A 22,398-nucleotide genomic window follows, 5' to 3' on the forward strand; every position below is an offset into this window, starting at 1 on the left:
AATAAGTATAATAAATGTTTGTCTATTTAAGTACAGATCATTACAAATGTGTACATATATATATAGAGCGAGAGAATATACTTGCTTGTTGTGCTAATTTTATTTCACAGAACTATTAACATTTAGTTTTAACTTGGTATGCAGGTCTTATATAACAGGAGATAAGAATTGTCCATGAGGATACTCATTAATTTTCCCTTTGAGCAACTAGTGATGCACATTTAAAACCAGACAAGACTTTTATTTATTTAAAGGATAATTCAATTAAAGTAAAAATATACTGCCAGATACTAAACTAGGAAAATATCTTACTCTTTCCTATTACTTGTTCACTTATTGTTAATTTAAGTAATTGGACAGTAACTTTCAAACAGGCGCACGGGCATACATATATGCATATGAGGGGGCATGTGGCCAGATACATGGCAATTTTATATCCTACATGTATATGTTATGAAATATCCCTGGTGCACGTATGAGTACTCCTAATTTTACAAGTGTATGTGCACAGCCATGTAATGTCTGCTTTGAGCCATGCAAGTGAGGGAATTTTATAATAGGAGCATTTCCAGTTCAGCCACCAGTTTGCCCAGTCTACAACTAGGTCATCCAAACCCCCTGGTTATTTAGCCTGCTCTCCCCCTAGTTAACCCAAAGCCTTCAAAAACTTCAGAGGTGCCTGGAAATAGTTTTATGGAGACTTACACCTTCTCCATAGCTGAAGCAAATTTACACTCAAGTATGCCTGGGTGCGTGCCCAGGCGCATAGGTTCTTGCATGTACATCTCTTGGCTCAGCTCCGGAAGGCTTATGCCCCACTCACACCATGCCCGCATTTCATCTCTATGGGCCTCATTTTCTAAAGTATCACAGGCCTGCGATACTTTAGGGAATGTGGGGCGGGGGGCCGAAACGGGGGGGGGGTGGGCCTGCGCTAGCCGGCAGCGATCGCACCATCGCGGTGCGATCGCTGCCGGTTTTGCACCCAATAGCGCTACCATAGAAGGTGTAACTATTGGGCGCGAACTCAGACGCGAAAAGGGCCTTACCTTTTCGGCGTCCACGGCGTCTTCACGGAGTCAGCCCTGGTGACGCCCCGACTCCTCCTCTTCCGGGGCCGACTCCGCCCCCATTTGGGTATCGCACGTGATAAGGGACATTTCGCATGCGAGACGTCCCTTATCGCGTGCGATCCGTGTAGAAAATGAGGCCTTATGTGAGATATTAGCACATCGGGACTTATGCGCACATGTGGATGGCTTATAAAATCAGCTGAACATGCACATGTGCTACATGCACACACATCTGATTTTGGTTTGTTCCTGGCTTTTAAAATTCAATTCACCTTTAAGGGCCTGATTTTAAAAAGCAGTTACATGCTTAAAATTGGGTTTTACATGTGTAATTGTACTTTGCCCATTTAAGTGGGCTTTGAAAATTATTACAGTATATGCCATAGAGCTGTCCATAGCATTTATCTGTGTAAGTGCACTTTACGCTTGTAAGTAACTTTTGATAAATGTTACAGTAGTATGTTACATTTATGTGCTGAACTTCTTTGAAAATTGTCCTGAAAGGAAGTCATTTTACAGGGAATTACATACGTAAATGTAACATACTATCATAGCAATTTTGAAAAGCTATTTATATGCATAAAGTGCACTTACCCATGAATATCCTATGAATAATTCAATGGTATACATTGTAGCAATTTTCAAACGCCCATGGGTAAAGTGCATTTACATTGTAAAACCAGATTGTATGTGTGTAAATGCTTTTCAAAATCAGGCCCTAAGAATGTAATTTTAAAAGGAGTTACATATTTCCCGGAAATATAACACTCTTCCCAGATCTTTCCTTGGATCCTCCCGAGAGTGTTTCCACTCAATGGCCCAATCCCTCTACTTCCGACTGCCCACTAGTATGTTCAGACCACCCCTATTCAGAACTTACTCAATATCGTATTTAAGTCCTCTTATGTTACCCTGTACATATGTTGTTATCAAATGCATTTAAATGTACTCTTTTAACTTGAATGCAAAGTTTTGAGCGTATTACACGGCATGCTACCAGTTTTCATGTCCTCTGTAATTAATGTGCGTACTCAAAGTTGATTTTAAGTGAAGATATCTATAGTTCCCTGTCCCCAGTTACTTGTACAACCTGTTCCTTGTATCGCTCCCAGGCGACCTTTTTAGTTTCATTGTAAACCGATGTGATTTGTATTTTCTACAGAAACGTCGGTATAAAAAAGTTAAAAATAAATAAATAGATAGATAGATAGATAAATAAATAAATGTAAATGTAATTACCATTGTAGCAAATTTCAAAGGCCATTTATCCATGTAAAGTTCACTTAGGCATATAAATCCTATGGACAATTCAATGGCATATATTATAACAATTTTTAAAAGCCTGCTTACTTGGTTAAAGTGTATTTACGTGTGTAAAACTAATTTTTAAGCATGTACATGCTTTTGAAAACAGGCCCTAAGCTTTTTCCTGATTTGTCTAAAACCCTGCTCCAGATTCCAGTCCATATTTTCTTTCATGCTGATCATCAATTCTGTCAGATCTCTCTCCTGTGTATGTGTTAATGATCTTTTTCAGTGTATCTTTAAATTATCTACTTGGGGTACTCTGTTGCTAAAGGTCCATGCATTCCTTAGCTCCTTTGTCCTACCACTGTAAACAGCTGCAATCAGCACTGTTTTTTTTTTTTTGTTTTTTTTTGCAAGTTATGATTTCTCTGCTCTTAATCAACTCTCCTCTCTGCAGTATTTATTATTACTGCCCCAGCATATGCTACCTTTTTTCCTCTGTATTGCCTCTTGAGAGGAAGGGGTAATTCTATTTCATTTCAAAGTATTTTTCTCTTTTTTCTCTTGTATTGAATATATGATTTTACCTCTATTGACTTATATTGAAGCACTCTTTCATTTAGGTAAATGAATAAGGAGATTCATTTTAGGGAAAAGGAGAGATTATTGGGCAGCATGATATCTGTCAGTGAATGTAGGAGTTTCCATTTGAATTATTAAATATATTTCCTGCAAATAAGTGAATGAATAATGAAAATGCACATTTGTATAGAAGTATATTTGAATATAGTTAGTCGAGATGGCCATCCGACTAATTTCTCCCCCTTGATTGTCTTAAACCCTGCCTTTTTTCTGTCTACAGAAAATGCAGAGAAAGAAAGTTTTCTAAATTGTGTCTACTTCAACAAACTTAGGGCCTCATTTTCTAAAGTATCGCAGGCCTGCGATACTTTAGAAAAATGCGGTAATGAGGAGAGGGGGGCCGAAATGGGGGGGGGGGGGCGGTCCTGCGCTAGCCGGCAGCGATTGCACCTCCACGGTGCGATTGCTGCCGGCATCGCGCCCAATAACTACACCATAGAAGGCCCCTTACCTTTTCGCTGTCTGCACCTTCTTCGCAGGGTCGGCCCAGGTGACGCCCCGACTCCTCCTTTTCCGGGGCCAACCCCACCCCGATGACGCTAGCGCACATTTGCACTAGCAGCACAGGCTTGCGCTGATAGCGCAAGCGTGCACTAACGTTAGAAAATGAGGCCCCTCAGGGCCTCATTTTCTAAGGCTATCGCACGCTTGTGCTACCAGCGCAAGCGTGCGATAGCTGGAAAGCTTAGTGCAAGCCTGCGCTAGCTACATCGGGTCGGAGTCAGCCCCGGAAGAGGAGGAGTCGGGGCGTCACTGGAGCCGATTCCTTGAAGACGGAGCCGACAGCAAAAAAGGGAAGGACCGCCCCCTGCTTCATCCCCACGCCCCCTGTTAGTGCCGGGATTCACTAAGCTTTGCCTTGCCTTAGGCCTGGATTCACCATTCTATCGCAGAATGATGAATCCAGTGAAAATGGGGCGTGGGGGGGTGGGCCTGCAAAAGCCGGCAGCCTTTGCACCACCACGGCATCTTCGCTGCCGGCTTTCGCACTGAATAGCACCACCATGAAAGGTGGTGCTATATGGCGCGCTACTGGCGATGATAAGGTTATTAATCTTATCGCCGCTAGCGAAGATATCGCCGAGTCTGCCCCCTTGCCGCCCCGACTCCTCCCCTAGCCACCCTGACTATGCCCCCAGCATGCTATCACACGCGAAAAGGGACTTTTCGCGTGCGATAGAGGCTTATCACATGCGATAAGCTTTTGAAAATGACCCCCTTAATCTTCTTATGGAAATGACTTCTATATGGTTTTTTTAAATAAACTTTTGAACAAATATATGTGCTACAATATGCAAATGATGTTGGAAACAATTATATTTATAATTTATTAATAAACTTTCATTATTTAACTTATCTATAACTATATTAACAGCTTAAATTTTTAAACAAAGAAAGAACAAAATTATGGAACAAGAATTAAACTATGCATTTTATTTCTGTTTTGTCCTTATAATACCTACTGGAATTGGAGACAAAACAAACAACTGAATTCTTGTATGCTGGATGCAATATAGAAACCTATGCGTTAAAGTCTATTAATTGAATCCCTTTGTTTTATTTAATGGCGTTTTTATTATCTTGTAGCAACAACTTAAGTGGAAGCTCTAAAAAGAAAATAATCACATCTGGATTCTTCTACTTACAGAATATGACAACATAAAAATAATTTTGTCTATTCATAAATTGCTAATAAAATATATGTTGCACAATACTGAAAAATGGTTAAATGTATATTTGTGTTCATATACTCTATAAGATACAATTTAGTGATAAAATAAATAGTATTATTGTTCATTACCAAGACTGGATAAAAATTCAGCATCATTAATTGCAATGTAATAATAATAAATGGATAAGGAAACATTTCATTATTAATAATGCTCACTTTTTTCTTACCAGTGGCATACAATTTCCAATTGGCATAACATTTTTCCAATTAGTTGGCATTATAATTTTATCTCATTTATGCTAATAATACTGGATTCTTGTAAGTGATATGTTTTCTTGTAACTTGAGCCCAGAAGACAGAAAAAAAAAATGTAATGCTAACCTCTAACATACTTTCTAGCATTTTAATAGCCTTGGCTGATCAGTGTAATCTCATTGTGCTGTAATTATTACTTTTTCTTCACAATCACCAAACTAGTCTGGCTTCATAGGGTGCCTTTTAAAGCACCCTAACATTCCTCCCTTTGTCATATTTAGTATGACAATATATGTTCCAAGAGTTGGGTACAAGCCTTGCTGACATGTCCACTTTTGTGACTTCTATAGCACACTAACTCCTGGGCCCTACAGTCTGCAGATATATGAAAGCCTTTACATGTCCAGTATATCCCAGCATCTGCCCTTGCAGTTTTCCACAAGGTTGAAAAGCACATATAGCACCCCCATTTTGCATAGGAGCATGTAGCACACACTACTAACTGCCCGATTTCAATGCAATTTACCTTATAGCAAAGAATGCCTCTTTATAAAAGTGCATTAGTATTACATATTATTGTGCGTTAATGCATGATAACACAGTAGCACACTTTGGTGAACAGGCATGTTACTGTGACAGCTGAGGCTATCATCAACATAATTCTACCGAAGCCCAAATATGTTAACTGCTTCACCGGGCTTTACTGAATAGCTGCAAGTAAAATCATGTCATGAGGCCATCATATAATATATCATATAATATATACTCCATGCGGGAACCCTGTAACAGGAAGACTATTAAGAGGATAAACCTTCAGTCTCTCTTCAACCTGACCTATGCTACGATGAATAACTACAGCTATGATCATAATCTATGTCTCTTAATATAGTCTTGGCTCTCATACATTAGCTCTAGGATTAATTACATTCAATAATACATTTAATAATATCAATATTAAACACCAAAATTGATATAGCATAGGTGTAGTTGTTTACATTTGGATACAGTTTTATTCACAATTTCCTTTCTTTCAGAAAGTTATCCTTTAGGCTTTTATATCTTAGGAAGAGATTTACATTGACAGGCAAAATGTGACAGTGCTAAACAGTCTTACGAAGAGGATGACATTGACAGGGTCTGGTTTAATGAGGCTATTTACCACACCCTGTTTTATTCTCTTCATCAGAGTGTCTTTGGGAAAGCATCTTAAGTAATGTTGACCTATTTTGTTTCTTCTTGTGTTTCGCATCTCATCCTGATTCCGATGCTAACTCTGTGGGGGCTTTAAGAAAGCCGCCCGGTGCCACAGTTCTGCCCCTGATTCTCTGTGTGACCCCCCCACCCCCAGGTTACTCACATTCTCTGTGCTTCAGTTTATATAAGTAGGGAACAATGACCATAAGATTTTTCCTTCTTCCCTTTCAAAGGTTTCATGCAGTCAAGCCACCAGAAGTATGCTCCTAAAACCTGCACCCCAGTGGTGGCTGTATGTTTGTTTCTAAAGTAATAAACATTTTAAAATGTGTTGATTACAGGTGTTGTATGAATCTAAAGTTATTATGCTTAGCCTATGTTATTTACTAAACTGAAACGGATAAGTCCCATGGTTCTTTTTTCCTTGTACTAACTTGCACTAAAACATAAAGCTAAATCTCTGTCTTGGGAACTGGAAGAATTAGTTACTCACCAATAGAGGTGTTTTTCATGGTTCCCCCTCCTCACCAGTCCTGGAGCAGATAAGTTTTCACCTTGGGGGTTTGACTCCAGCCACTAGAAGCAGGAGGCAAAAAATCTGCTGTCAATTGCCAGACTACAAGCCAGACCTTCCCTATTCTTGGCCGAATAAGAATACTTCCCTTTACCTCTTCCAGCAGGATACTAGTAAGGAAGGGGAAAAGCAGATCTAGCAGGTAAAAAGACGGACTTAAAAAATTACTATTAGTGGTGAATGTTTGAAATCCTGGCTCCAACTTTAACAGTCTTGGAACAGGCAAGTTCACACCTTTACAAGCTGACAAGCATATATTGAGGAGGGGAGCAAGGCCAAGAATTGGAGCTGCAGATGTTAAAGAGTCATTAAGTGCAAGGAGACCCAATTATTCATAGCAGAGTTTTGAGCTTGACCTCAGTTCTAGCTTTAATCTTATACATAATTCAAGGATGGGCCATTACTCAGTGGTCTTGCCACCACTCATAAACCCAAAATATAGCACCGAACTCTCAAACGTTCACCATGTCTCGCAGTAGACAAACTCTCATGTAAAGCGTACCATTTATGCTTCATATGACGTAAGCATTCATAGAGGTAGCCTGATGTGACTTTTGGCTTTTTCCTTTGTAAACTGGGGGCAAGATCATTAAAGCAGCCAACAGCCAGGCCAGGATACCTCTGGTATTACCTGCATCATAGACTAACGTTGTATAGGCACTTTAAAAACTGGCACACTTTAAATGAAGGTTTGAATAAAGTGCAGTATTTTGAACTTTTGGTAATGTCACATTTTATACAGGTGTTTAAGGCAATATGGCTGCCCTGTTCTACTAGAGACTTTGTAGAAAGGAGAAGAAGGAGTAGGACAAACTAGGGTCATTTCATTCGGTCTTTTAAATGGGAAGTAATTATTATGATAACATGTAGGGGGTATCAAAGAAACGAATTAAAAGAAATCCAAAGAGTATTTATGTAGAAATAATAATTTTATGCTGCTAACAGATGTATAAAGATGCAAGCTTCTGGAACTAGTAAGAGCCCTTCCTTAGTTCAGCACTGCATTTTGCTTAGTAGCACTAGAGAAATGATAGTAATAGGCAATACATTGTCCATGGGGCTTGCATCTTTATGCAGTATATTTTTTAGCCTTATGCGGATATCATCTATATACAATGTACAAATACTTTTTTGGTTTTCTTTTAATTACATCTAGATTTAATGGGCATACATGGTCCTTTCTACTACCTGGATAAACCAAAGTGAAAACCTCAAATGGGCCTTCTCATACATGAACCAACTGGACACTCCAAGCACTTGTATTTCATGGAATCAACACATGAAAATTTCTAAATATCCTTGAAATGTCTAAAAAAGAATGTGATTCTGCCTCACCAAGAAAGTAAGTTCAGTCTCGGAAAAAAAAGAAAGAAAAAGGATTAATCCTGGACCTCTTATAAGTCCGTACATTCTCTCTGAGCAATCTTCGCAATGCAGTTCAGACGCTAGAGTGAGACAGGAGAAAATGGCTGGAAAGAGAGGTTGATGTGATGCATCTGAGCCCCCAACACAATCCAAAAACTTCTGAGTCTTTGATGCTTCTGAAGGTAAAGGCACATATGTTGTGTGGGGAGGAAAGTCAGCATGGAAGGTCTGGCTTATATATCGCTATCTGAAAGCAGATTGTTTTTCTCCGTCATCATGTGGGTGCAGCCAATGCCTAACAGTGAAAACTTACCTGTTCCAGGATTGGCAAACATAGGACATATATGGAGAAGTATTGCTATTGATTCAGCCATGTGTTTTTAAATCTAATTTGTTGATTATAGGATGTATTTCCAGGCAGACTCCCATAGTTGCTTGTCTCTTAGCTGGACATAGAATACCACAGATATCAGCATGGTCCAGGAGTCCTGGAGACATCTCCTTTAAATTCTGATTCTGCATTTAAGGCCCTTTTCACAAAAGGTTTCCTCCATAGATATCAAATGGGAGAAACTCCAAAATGCTCTTAAAGTTTTATTGACTCTTTGTCAGATTTGTGTTGTCACATAACTTCTAAAGTCAATGATTTTAGTATTTTATAGAGGAAACATTTGTAGGAGCAGGGTTCCACTTCATCACTTAGCCTCATAATGATATTGATACATATCTAATTTACAAATTTTAATATTCTACTTGTGCCTCTTTGAACCAGAGGTGTACAACTCCAGTCCTCAAAAGCCACAAATAAGACTGATTTTACAGGATAACCACAATAAATATTTCTGAGAACTATTTAAATACATTTGGTTTAAAAACAGATTAATTTGTATTGTTTGGTTACCCTGAAAAACAGCTCCCATTCAGGATTGGAGCTGTGTTTCTTGCTCTTGACCATTTTCAAGCATATTTCATGAAATGTATATATTCTATTTTATCAATTATTCTACAAACATAAAAGAGAAAATATTAATATAATAAAATATTTACTAAGCAGTTACTGAAACAAAGCAGTAGAGAGCACATCTGATAAACTGTATACTTTTGACATTATTAGACTATGCATTTAATTACTTAGATCCAGATTCATGGGTATGTCTGACTCTTCCTGGGTATCTCGGGGCCCAATGCATTCAAAGACATGTCTGTCTCTTCCTGGGTATCTCAGGGCCCAATGCATTCAAAGACATGTCTGACTCTTCCTGGAAGTCTCAGGGCCCCAAAACATTTATAAGTATGACTGTAGAGAAATAGCTCTATATTCTCATGGACAAATGCATTAACAAGTGTGACTCTTCCTGGTATTCTCATATATTTTGGTATGGCCAGAGCCTGCTGCAGCCTCTATACTATGTGGGGCATCCACATATTGGGGGAAGTGGATTCAGTGTCTTCTCAATCCCTGGTCTTCTCTTTTTCTCTTTCTCAAAATGATTCCAAAATTGGTCCTCTCTTCTTCCTCAAAGCACAATCCTTGGACCAGTTGTCTCTCACTCTCTCCCCCAGCTCCTTTCTTCTTCATTTGCCCCCCTCCAGCTCAATCCTTCCTCCCTCCCAACTCAATCCCTTCCCTCATTCCATCTTGAACCCAGTTCCTCCTCCCTGTCATTTACATCCATAGGTACTAGATCCATGGGTGCTTAAGCCCCCTCAATACTGATCTGCATTCAACATCATCTATTTAATCTGCCTTCTCCTTGGGTCAGACCAAGGATCCATCATGCCCAGTATCCTGTCTCCAACAGTGGCCAATCCAAGTCACAAGTACCTAGCAAGTTCTCAAACATTAAACAGATCCCAAGCTACTAAAGCCAGCAACAAGCAGTGGCTAGTCCCTATTGATTAATAGCAGTTTATGGACTTCCCCTCCAGGAATTTATCCAACCCTTTTTTAAACCAAGCTATACTAGCTGCCTTAACCACATCCTCTAGCAATGAAATCCAGAGTTTAATTCTGTTTTGATGAAAAAGAACTTTCTCCTTTCAGCTAGGTCTGGGAGAATGAATAGATGACAAAGGAAGCATATCTGATTTTAGAGATACTCAAGCACACACAACATCCACAGTGCTTGCACCCATGTCCCATGATCCTCACACTGGTCCACCACAATCCATGCTCCCTTCCAAGGCCAGTGCAAGGGTAATAGGCACCTTAGGAGAACCTTTTGCCTTTCCACCCCTCCTCCCACCCCAGGTTCAGGTCCTGACCTCGACCTCCCTGGCCCAAACACACAAGTAAAAATTATGCAACTCAAAATTTTTCCTCTCTCTCCTATACACACACATAATTATACATTTGTTCTTTCTCACACACAAACTCACACAGGTCTCCCATGCACACTTTATTAGACACACACAAATACGCTCTCACACCCTCTTTCCCTCACATACACATGCTCTTATTCACTCAGACAGGCCCCTTCTCTCATACACACACACTTAGGTACCTTATCTCATTTATCTTTATTCAAATTTATAAATCACCTAAAAAAAACCTAGGTGATGTACAAGTAAAATGAACATAAAATATGAGTTTCATATATGCAACATATAAAACAAAACCGTAGCCGCCAAGAATATCACAAAAAGGAAATGCTTAAGACAAAGCCCCATAGGCTAATAGTATGCCTGTTTAAACAACCATGTCTTCAGCAAAGTTTTGAAAGTTTTCAGTCTGTCAGCCAGGCGTAGAGCCTCAGGAAAAGAATTCAGGAGGATTGGGGCTGCAATAGAAAAAGCACAGTCTCTGGTACTGCATAATCTAGCATGGTGCAGTGAAGGTACATCCAAAAGGCCCTTTGATAGGAGCCCAACTGGCGTGAAGGACTATACAAGTGCAACAAGGCATTGCACCATGATGTAACAGAGGAAGAAATCAGTTTGGAAACAATAACTGCAAGTTTATACTCAATGCATTCAGATATTGGGAGCCAATGAAGACCTATAAGTACGGGTGTGATGAGATCTCTCCTTTTACTATTGGAAATAAGATGGGTGGCAGCATTAAGCAGTAATTGGAGAGGTTTTAAGATCACAGCAGGTAAACCAATCAGGATGGAATTACAATAATCAACGACTGGTAAAATTGACGCTTGGACCACAGTCCGAAAGTCTGGCTTATCCAAGAGATGTTTAAGACCACACAGCATGCATAATGTTATTTATTTATTTATTTAGACCTTTTATATACCGTTGTTCTATGTATAGATCACAACAGTTTACAAAGTGACATTCATAGTTATAACTTAACAGACAAACAATGATTGGTTACAGATGTAATATTCCTATACTATACTATATTAATATAGATGTAGTATTCCTATACTATACTATATTAATACCTATCTAGAGAGTTTTCTATTACATTATAGATGTAGTATTCCTATACTATTCTATTACATTATAGATGTAGTATTCCTATACTATACTATATTAATACCTATCTAGAGAGTTTTCTATTACATTATAGATGTAGTATTCCTATACTATTCTATTACATTATAGATGTAATATTCCTATACTATACTATATTAATACCTATCTAGAGAGTTTTCTATTACATTATAGATGTAGTATTCCTATACTATTCTATTACATTATAGATGTAGTATTCCTATACTATACTATATTAATACCTATCTAGAGAGTTTTCTATTACATTATAGATGTAGTATTCCTATACTATTCTATTACATTATAGATGTAGTATTCCTATACTATACTATATTAATACCTATCTAGAGAGTTTTCTATTACATTATAGATGTAGTATTCCTATACTATTCTATTACATTATAGATGTAGTATTCCTATACTATACTATATTAATACCTATCTAGAGAGTTTTCTATTACATTATCAATAACCGGTCTAGTAGTTAAGGCAAGGAGTACAAGGATTTCAAATGATAAGATAATTTTCCACCTCATTTATTCTTTCATTGGGTACATTTTCAACTTTTGATTATTATTTTAGTCATTCTTGTCTTTGTGGTTCTCTATTTTCTTGTGTTTTAAGTTAGTTTATACTCGTTTTTGACTAGCCATGTTTTTAGTTCGCATTTGATTCTCTTTCTATCTGGTAAAATACGTAATGTCTCAGGCAAAGAATTCTATAGCTTTGGGCGTGCTACAGAAAACATATTGAAACCAGACTTCAATATGCTTTTTATGTGAAGACAAAAAGACATATTCACATACATACCCTTACACAGGCTTCCTCTCTCTCACTAACACCATCACTCTCTCCTACACACACAATCTCTCTCACCCACACACACAAATATACCCCCTCATACTTCTCTCTCATACTCACATACACATTCCCTCATAAAGGCTCCCTCTCTCTCTCATATACCCCCTCATACAGATACTCTCTGTCTCTTGCACACTCGTCCCCCTTCACAGAGGTTCCCTCTCTCTCTGGCACACATCTCCTTACACAGGTTTCCTTTCTCACACACACACTTTCACTCTCACTCCCTCACACAGGTTTCCTCTCTCTATCTATCTCTCTCTCATACACACACACACAGAAGCACCACTTGCGGCCTGCCAAGACCCTTCTCTCAGCCTCGAATGGGATGGGATCCGCTCGCAGCCCGCTGAGTCTCTATTCCTCTCAGCTGTGAGCGAGATGGGCTCTGCTTGCAGCCCCACATGGCTGCTCTTTGCCGCCCCCTACTGATTGGCAACCTAGGCAACTGCCTAGTTTCACCTAGTGGATGCACCAGCCCTGCTCCCTTCCCATCCAGAATGTCACCCTCTCCCTTCAACCAGCAGGAGGTGAGTGGAATTGTTTACTCCTGATGAATGCTGCCTTTCTACACCATTCCGAAATCCATGGGCTCTATGCAATACCACAGGATTCAAAGCACAGAACTAGAAACAGCATGGCAGAGACAGAAGCCAGCAGGAGATGGGTATGAAGCCTCACTCTCTTTCTCCTGGCAGGCCCCCATGTTGGGAGTGAGAGGTATAGAGAGAGAGAGGATCAATATGAAGGGAGATGAACCTGAAACTTGGGGAATGGAAGCTGAAGATGAAATGCCCCCCAGTCTGCTCATAATGTGAGGCCTGAGCATGTGTGATTGTTCCTGGAATTCTCAAGGACGTCTGCATTCATAGACATAATTGTTCATCCCTAGGATCCTCAGACCAAAATGCATTTCATCTGTGAAACCGTTCTGGGATTCTTAGGGTTCAGCCCCTTCATGGGCATGTCCAGGGCCTATTGCAGCACAACACGAAGGGAAGCGTTCACTTATTTGGGGGGGGAGAGGGGCTCAGTGATTGGTCTGCCTACGTTTTCTCCTCTCCTTTGCTCCAAATTGATCCCAAATTGGTCTTCTTTCCTTTCCCTTTTCCCCCAGATTATTCCCTAATCTCTTTCCCTCCTACAATTGCTCCCTCCAGCTCAATTCATTCCCTCTTTTTCTATCTCCTACCTCACTCCGATCCTTCACTCTTTCCCACTCCATCATGATCCAAACTCATCCTCCTTCTTCCCCCTCTCCCCGTAGGCATCTGCGGATTTTCGGCTAGTGGGGTAGGGAAGGACCATGAATCACGGGGTGAGGACTGGCGTGTAAAGAGAGAAAGGACTAATTGGAATGGGCATGGGAGCCGAATGAAATTGCCTTCCGTGTCCACTAACAAAGCAGTCTGACTTTTCCTAGAATCCTTAAGATCCAATGCATTCCTAGCTAAGACTATGCATCCCTGGGATTCTCAGGACCCAAAAAGTATTCAGAGACTCCCACACGCTGTACATGATAAAAGGCAAAATAGAAAAAACCATAAACTGGACTACAGTATGCATGATTTCTTTTAATCATTTCTAAATCTCATGCTATGAATTGAATTTGTGTCTCTGTAGAGTGAAGAAATGAAATGGTTGTGCAGCATTTACCTGTATGGAGAGGCTGTCCCCCAGGACAGATACTCATTGGGTCTTGGGGCTGGACGAGGCACAATAGGTTGCTCCACTGCAGTCACATCTCCCGAATAGGATTTCAGAAGAGAAGCATTTTTACTGGCCAGCATTGCTCTCTCATTCCTGCGAAATTTTGCACGCCTATTCTGAAACCACACCTGAACATGAAGGAAAAGATAATGGTTACTACTCCTACCACTGCTACTATAGCGTTAATTGACATATGCTGTGCTTTACAGAAACACATTAGTGACAGTCCTTGCTCCGCAGAGTTTACAATCAAATCAAGACAAACATACAGGGCAAAAACTAGAAATTGTATTTATTAAGAAAATGGAATGGTTAGAATCACTAAGACTATGAGCAGGTTAATCGGGGGTTAAGATTTGGTTTAGTTTATTTATAGTCTTGATTCACCGCTATTTTAATTTGATATCGTAGAGTTTTACAAAATAATTAAATGCATAAATATAATTAAAAACAAAGCATAATGACACTCCTGCTATTGTAATTAAACAATCAATGTAATTTAAAACAATTTATGGGCTATACTCAAAAAAAAACCTATGGAGGAAATTTTTAAAAGCATATGCATGAGTATAACGCCATTTTTACACACGTATATAGGCCTATTGAAAATTGCCCTGGAGGTTGTATGCATAAAAGTACGCATGGAAGCAATTTCGTTCCCACTTTTGCACTTCCCTGAAGGAGTTGCTCGCAGGGCCGAAGTTAGGGCGGGGAAGCCATTAAATGCGTACTTTCAAAAATTGAACGTACACACGTAAACGTACCCATGCTAATGTGTACATGTATGCCCCGCAAGGGTTCGTGTGTACCTGCTGATTTTCAGAGCAGATTTACATGCATAAGTCTGCCTTGAAAATTAGGACTGAAGGCCGCATGCATTTTCTATATGTGAACCCAAGCCCTACACAGGCTATTATGAAACTGGGCTCCCTATGAATAAGTTACCTAAAAATCATAATGCATAATCTCACATTTAAAATCGTTCTGGGCAATACTTTAAGAATTACTAAAAGCCTGGCTAGCAAAGCCCTGTCTTCAGGAGCTTCTGAAATTTATGATAATTGCTTTCTTGATGCAAGGGAAAGGGGATGTGAGTCCCAGAAAGCAGGTGCAAAGTAACAAGAAAGCTGTTTTCCATTTTGTCTCCTCTCTAATAAAGGTTGATGATAGGACCACAAGCAAATCTGACTGCGAGAAGGTAAAGTTTGCAAAGGCTACCAATCAATAGGTCAGGTTTTGTGAAAGACCTTTATAAATTCCCCTAAACAACAATGCTAGAATTTTAAACATGAACCCATAAGCTATGGGTGGCCAATGTATTTCCATAAGTAAGGAGATCACATGGTCCCCTATTTTCACTCCAAAAAGAAGTTTTGCAGGTGCTTGTGATTTGGATTGGCCACTGTTGGAGACAGTCCTTGATGGACCCTTGGCCTGACCCTGTATGGCATAACTTATGTTCATATGTTCTTAATTTGAACCAGTTGGAGACGCATAATTAATACATTTGCATAACCCGAATATAAAATATTACAGTAATCTAGATGGCTCAGTATTAAGTGATAAATTAACATTTCGAGACTTTTTTTTATAAGATATGGAAAGTTCAGACAGAGTGGATGAGCAGCCTAGTGGTTAGAGCACTTGGCTGAAAGCCAGGGTTCAAATCTCTCTTTTGCTCCTTGTAACCTTGGGTAAGTCACTTTACCCTCCATTGCCTCAGGTACAAACTTAGGGCTTGAATTGCTAAGGCTTTTCTCCCATTCTGACTCTATGGGAAAGGTGCTTACTTAATGAGGGAAGTATCTACAGTACCTGAATGTAATATGTTTTGAAATACCTGAAAGGTGGAATATAAATCAAATAAATGGAAAAAAACCAAGACCAAACAGTATTTGAGACCAGATCTTGCATTGTTAATTTTATATCTAGTCTTTCTCCTAATAAAGTGACTTTCTTTAGGGAAATTTCAACTCCCCCAATCATGGGAAAAATTATGAGAGGACAGTTAGCCCTGCAAATCCACAAGACTTTCCATTTTGATGGATTTAGTTTGGGTTTATATTCTACTAACCAGGAATGAATGGCAGTCAAACAGCTATTCAAAGCTGTTAACCCTTCAGAATGGTTTGCATCTAGAAAGGCTACCAGCTGAATATCATCCACAAAGATATAGCAGCTGATGCCCAACCTCTGGAGAAGTGAGGTGAGATAAAGGTTAAAAAGGATTGGTGTTAGTACTGACCCTTTGCAACTCCCACAAATCTATTTTGCACATTAAATGGATGACAGAAGCAAGGAAAAGGATGCCATCCTTTCATAAGAACATAAGAAATGCCATACTGGGTCAGACCAACTCTCCAGCAGTGACCAATCCAAGTCACAAGTAGCTGGCAAGTACCCAAACATTAAATAGATTCCATGCTACTAATGCCAGCAACAAGCAGTAGCTATTCCGTATTGATTAATAGCAGTTAATGGACTTCTTCTCCAGAAACTTATCCAAATCTTTTTTAAACCCAGCTACACTAACTGCTTTAGCTACATCCTCCAGCAACAAATTCCAGAGCTTAATTGTGCATTGAATTTTCTCTGATTTGTTTTAAATGTGCTACTTGTAAACTTCATGGAATGTCCTCTAGTCCTTGTATTATCCAAAAGAGTAAATAACCATTTCACATTTACCCATTCAAGTTCTTTCATGATTTTGTAGACTTCTATCATATCACCACTCAAAAGTCTCTTCTCCAAGCTGAACAACCCTAACCTCTTTAGCCTCATAGGGGAGCCATTCCATGCTCTTTATCATTTTGATCACCTTTCTCTGTACTTTCTCCAGTGCAACTATATTGTTTTTAAGATGTGGTGACCAGAACTGCACACAGTATTAAAGGTGCGATTGAACCATTGAGAGATAGAGAGGCATTATAGCAGCCTCCATTTTATTTGCCATTCCCTTCCTAACAATTCCTAATAATGATGTTTGCTTTTTTGTCAAGCCACATTTAGAGTAGGTGGTTCAGTTTTCAGCCACCATAAACAAAAATGTTATTCAAATCTTATAAAAAAAAATACAAACCAAGGTAATTTCCAGTAGAAAGAAGATAGGCATTTATTATACTGTCCAATTATATCACTGGATTGTACATGTCATATTTTTACCTCCGGAGCAGCAAAGAAAAGAAAGGTTGTCTTCTTAAATTAAAAGGAAAGAGATCTCACCACCTTCAAAGGAAAGGGTCCTTTATTCAAAGAATAGTGAATTTATGGATGTTTTCGCCAGCACAAGTCATGGCCATAACAATAAATATCTTCCAAAAGAAACTGGATGGTTTGGTAGATGCAGAAAGAGTGGGGCACAATGATGGAGTTATAGCATTGGGAAATGAGCTGGCCCTGGGAGGTAAGCTCTTCATAGTATGGAGAGCAAGGAAGGCGTTATTTCTCACTCTGATTCATGGCTCTGAGTCATGGCAAATGTACAGAAGCTCCTCTCTGAGAACATGTGCGGAAGGCGTTCTTTCTCACTCTGATTCATGGCTCTGAGTCATGGCAAATGTACAGAAGCTCCTCTCTGAGAACATGTGCAGACATGCATGCCTCTTCTTCCTGGTTAGAGCATGGACCCTGGAGCACAGATTGCTGGACCCCGTTTTGTTCAGCACACATACTGCACACAACATCTCCTCATCTTTCCCCTCCTGAACCTCCTCCATTGAGTCCTTCCAGCCTCTGTGTTAACCCCAGGCTGAGTGAGATGGGGAGCTTGTGTTCTCTGAATACTTGGACTTACTCTGAGTGTTGGGAGCAGCAGCAGTGGAGGAGCTCTGGCAACTACATGCGTCAGCCGAGGTAACTAATCAAGCTGCTGTCGGCACCATACTGCCTTCTCCACTACTGGTATACAGAGGGGATTGGTCCACTTGGAAAATACCATGGGTGTCTCTGCCCCCTCTCTCCCTTTATTTTAAAATTTGAAAGAAAGATTGGCAGGGCTTTCCCTAGCTCTTCTTTTGGCCAAAGTCCTCTCCATGTCCGCACTGCCTGCTACATGGATAGCTATACTAACTTTTTGTTAATGAAGGTGTGCATTGCGTTTAAAGAGATTGGGGAAATAGTCTAGCAAGAGATGTTTAACAATTAAAAGAAGTTTGGACTTGATGGGCTGATGATCGCCTTCTTTAAAACTAACCAACTATGGAGGCATTCTGCACTGATGTGCCACATAACCGTTCCATGCTGGAATCTGATGAGTTGGCTCAGTCCCAAAAATCTGATGTTTGCCTTGGAGCAGTGCCACATATAGAAGTTTGGGAAGCTACACACTAGCATTTCACATGTTCATTTGCATGCAAGTACTCGGAATACTTTTAGCAGATATACTACATTGCAGTAAACTGGTTGTGTTAAAGGTCATCACATTTCATTTTACAATGTACTGGCCACTGGCCTAGGCCAGAGAAATGAAATGGCAAAAAAGGGACACCCCCCCAAAAAAAAAAAAAACCCAACCAGCTTGCAGCTCTTAGCTGAAATCTGGGTTAAATTAAATTCTAAAAATATCACAGTAACATAGTAAATGACAGCAGATAAAGACCCACAATGGTGCATCCAGTCTGCTCAGCAAGTTGCATGGGTAATGAGTACTGCCCCTCCATGCAGGTTCTCACTGCACCACCACCCCAGCCCGGGCCTTCTTTTAAAGGTAGAAACTGCCACTTCGGACAGTAGTGACATCTGTTGAGTAAAATGTATTGCCCATAGCCATGTTCAGCTGACCTAAAATGAAGGAAAGAAACTTGAAAAATGTATATGTAGAGTAGGCCTTAGAGCTCTGAAGGTTTGGGAAATTGTGAAGAAACAAATCTAAAGGCTACTGTGCGTGGAAAAAAAAAACCCACGCAATAAAGAAATGCTAACAAAGGTCAATCAGTTTGAGCCCTTCAGTTGTCCGAAGAACTCCTTTGTCATAACGGAATTTTTCATTGTTTCTCCTGGTGCTTGGGCAGGAATTGGAAACGCTGAACATTCCTCAGTCAGATGCCTCGTTACTGGCCAGCCTTTTTTTTTTTTTGGTAGCTTGTTGTTTCCATTCCTGGGATTTCATCCTCTGTCAATGAAAGCCTCCTTGGAAACAAAAACAGTCCTGGAGAGGAGATCACCTAGTTCTCAACAATTGCCATTTCTCCTGAAAATGTAGGGATCATGTCAAAACCCAATGCCATTCAAGGAAGGCTCTCCTCGTGAGGCCACTGAAGGTGGCTGAGAAACATTCCACAACCACGAGTTTGATGCTTAGATGACGATGTTGGTTTAATTACAGAAATGTTTAACACAATGCCCAGAAATTAAAGGGTGTTCTGGTCCTTTAAAGACTTCTCTTATGCAAAGGAAAAGCCTAGCGCCACCTGGAGCTTTCCTTTTCCTGCACAGGTTCCTTTCTGTAACAGTACGCACCCAGGTTGTGGCTTCAGGGGAAAGTCATCGAAATATCCTGGTACATACGAGACAACACTTTGGGTTTCAAACATAGTCCTTTTCCCTAACAGAATTGTACCCCCTCTGCCAGTACTGGAGCACACACAACAAGCATGGGAGCTTCTGGGCCTTTACTTTTCTCTCTCATTCTTCTTGCCAAAGCAAGTTTCCGGGCTATTGCCCCACCCGGGAGGTATTCAGTCATCTTTGAGGGTGCTCTCAGCACAGGGGATCCATGGCCCCTTTTTGGCATGCGGCTTATCCAGTCTGTCACATATCACAATAGACTTTTTGTATGCAGAGCCCTGGGACACTGAAGGATGTACTTCCAACATATCAGAATATTTTGAATTATCTGTAACTCTGACATAGAGTTGTGAGAGTTATTTACGTCAGTGCTTTGCCCATGTAGTGATACTATGTGATGAGAACAGCAGCATGTATACTATTTAACTGCTGCAAAGTGGAATTAGTTGGGCCCAGTGCACAGAATGTTCTGTGCATTACAGCTGAAAGACAGATAAATAGCAAGACTAACAGCAGTGGCCAACTCCATACCGTGTGGGTAGCACTGCAAGCAGGAAAGCCTGAACGAGGCTTCTTATGTGAGCCCTTATCAGATTTGGGTATGCCACAAAGGTGCTGTGTAGGGATGTGAATCATTTTTCTGACGATTTTCTGACGATTGAAAATATCATAGAATATGGCCAGCGCCATTTTTAAAGATGGCGCCGGCCGTCCATTACTCCTACCATGTGACAGGGGCTGGCCAATGGCACGGATACCCTGTCACATGGTAAGGGCAAAGGGCCATTGGCGCCATTTTCATTAGTGGCAGCCGACGGCCCGAGAGTGGGAGATCGCTCCCAGGATCCCCACTGGACCACCAGGTAATTTTAAAAAGTTTTGGGGGGGTAGGGAGGGTGGGGGAAGCTAAGGGATCTGTTTTAAAGGGTCGGGTGGATTTTTTGTTTATTGGCTCGGGCGCAGCCAATAAAAAAAAACCCGATCGGACCGCACGAAAAAAATTTCATGATGGGACAGGGAGGGAGGATCATGATGGTGAGATTAAAAGGGGTGAAGCAGAAGGCATTAATAGGGCATCAATTGTGGCTGCACCTCCTCCATGCCCCAGATTTCTTTTTACTGGCTATATCAAACTGTTTGTTTGCCCCAAATACTACCCCCCTCCCCCCTTCAGCATAAAAATGTAAACCCTTTTATAACAGTTGTTGTTTGGCAAAACTCTGCAAGTGGAGGCCCATAACAGTAGGGGTGGATTTTTGAGCCCACAGTCACTGGGGGTGTTAGGGATACTATGAACAGGAAACAAGACTATGACTCTGAGATTATCTCATCTGTGTGCACATCTGTGGAAAACTTAAAAAATTTCAACCCTGTAAGTTTCATAGTTAGACCCAGAAGAGAGGCAAATGGAAAGAAAAAATGTAAGACTACATATCCAAGTTATCAGTCTCCTGACAATTATTTTCATAATGACATAATTACTATACAGTTTTACTTGGACAGCTTGCCTAAGTGCCATTCATTCTCCATGTGTGCTGCCATGTTAACAGTCGTGGGAGAGGCTGGTTTTCCCAACTTCATATTTTATCATTAAAGCAGACTACACAGTACTTAGAGAAACATTTATCATCTCCGGGGAGATTAGGGATGCTCACTACAGAATAAAAGAGGTAAAGGGGAAAATATGATGACATTATATAAGCATTTAAGATTTATGGAAGGTACTAGCCAACAAAAATTATAATATATTTTATTTAGGCAGTACTATCGGTGCACAGCTACACACCATGGAATAAGAAAATTCTGGTGGTTACACTGTGCCATTGTCCAAAAGAGTATCAAATGTAAGCCTAAGTATGGAGGGAAAGGGTTTCAAGTATTTTACTGAAGAACACACAGTGAATGATCTTTAGGTTTGCAATGCAGCTCTGTTTCCTAACCTTTGTACTGCAATGTCAGTCTAGCTTGTTCAAGAGAAATAAGCCTGGCAGATACCAAGATCATAAGTTAAAGAAGACCTGCTGGTGATAAAAATCAATAGAAAGAGACTTTGGGGATTTTTACACATGGCAGCTCTGTGATGTTCAGGTTAGATTTGCTCAGTATAGCAGTTAAAAATCTCAGACATTCACTTACTGCGTGACCTCATAGCCTTGTCAGAGCTGAGGCAGGACAAGTTGGCAAGGAAACCATACAGAGAACAAATCACAGTGCATCTTATTTTTAAGTAGCCTATAGCTGCTATCTGGATCAAGTGATGCTGACCTACTCCTACTGTTAACTGACCATGTGCAAGAAGCTCTGTATTTCCTCTCTAGCACTTGGTAGAGAAGGATGTGCTTGGAAAGGATTTTCAGAGTTTTTAAAAAAGCTAGAAACTTTGGGATTTGTCACTGGTAAAAGGCTGTTTCTGATCTTCTCTGTGCTGTAAAGTTCACACTCTCTGTGCCAGAGGAACAGAAGCAGTGGCACTGTTGCTGTATTTTTTTTTCTCTTCACTGGGGGAGTGTCAAGGTAGGAGACTGAGTGCACTAAATGCACACACATACACTGTATATGTGTTTGTGTGTGAGACAAACAGTTCTCCATACTGTGAGTGGGAATACGGTTACAGTATCAATAAATACATTCCTTTGTAATATCTAAATCCTCAATAGGCAGTGCACTTCAACAAATTCCAGCATGTCAGAAAAAAGGAGAGGAGGAAATGGCAGGCTTGGCAGCTTTTGCAAGGGTAGAAGAATTGGTGGAGAGCTGGCCCAGCCTATTAGAAATAATAAAACATTATTCCTGCCTCTAAATTGAAGACAGACTAGTGCAGAATGGCAGGTGATGAAGGCAGTTCAAGA

General features: G+C 40.2%; 1 protein-coding gene and 1 long non-coding RNA gene across 4 annotated transcripts in view; one reads left to right on the top strand and one right to left on the bottom strand.

Annotated features, from left to right (window-relative positions):
- LOC115100219 overlaps positions 1-22,398 on the top strand; it is a 53,168-nt gene that overhangs the window by 18,864 nt on the left and 11,906 nt on the right. Inside the window, exons 2-3 of one of the 2 annotated variants that reach the window (XR_003859001.1) lie at positions 7,815-8,000; positions 15,204-15,242. This is a non-coding gene — a long non-coding RNA (uncharacterized LOC115100219). The remainder of the gene's footprint in view (positions 1-7,814; positions 8,001-15,203; positions 15,243-22,398) is intronic. The other variant, XR_003859000.1, reaches the window with a different exon arrangement.
- The window catches only part of PRRX1 (paired related homeobox 1), a 117,262-nt gene that overhangs the window by 3,383 nt on the left and 91,481 nt on the right, over positions 1-22,398 (bottom strand). Inside the window, exons 3-4 of one of the 2 annotated variants that reach the window (XM_029618547.1) lie at positions 13,991-14,172; positions 6,578-6,660 (exon numbers count right to left, since the gene is read on the bottom strand). In XM_029618547.1, the coding sequence (XP_029474407.1) occupies positions 6,609-6,660; positions 13,991-14,172 (234 nt within the window). In that variant the 3' untranslated portion in view covers positions 6,578-6,608. The remainder of the gene's footprint in view (positions 1-6,577; positions 6,661-13,990; positions 14,173-22,398) is intronic. The other variant, XM_029618546.1, reaches the window with a different exon arrangement.

Source organism: Rhinatrema bivittatum, chromosome 10 (assembly GCF_901001135.1).
Source record: "Rhinatrema bivittatum chromosome 10, aRhiBiv1.1, whole genome shotgun sequence".
Taxonomy (NCBI): Eukaryota; Metazoa; Chordata; class Amphibia; order Gymnophiona; family Rhinatrematidae; genus Rhinatrema; species Rhinatrema bivittatum.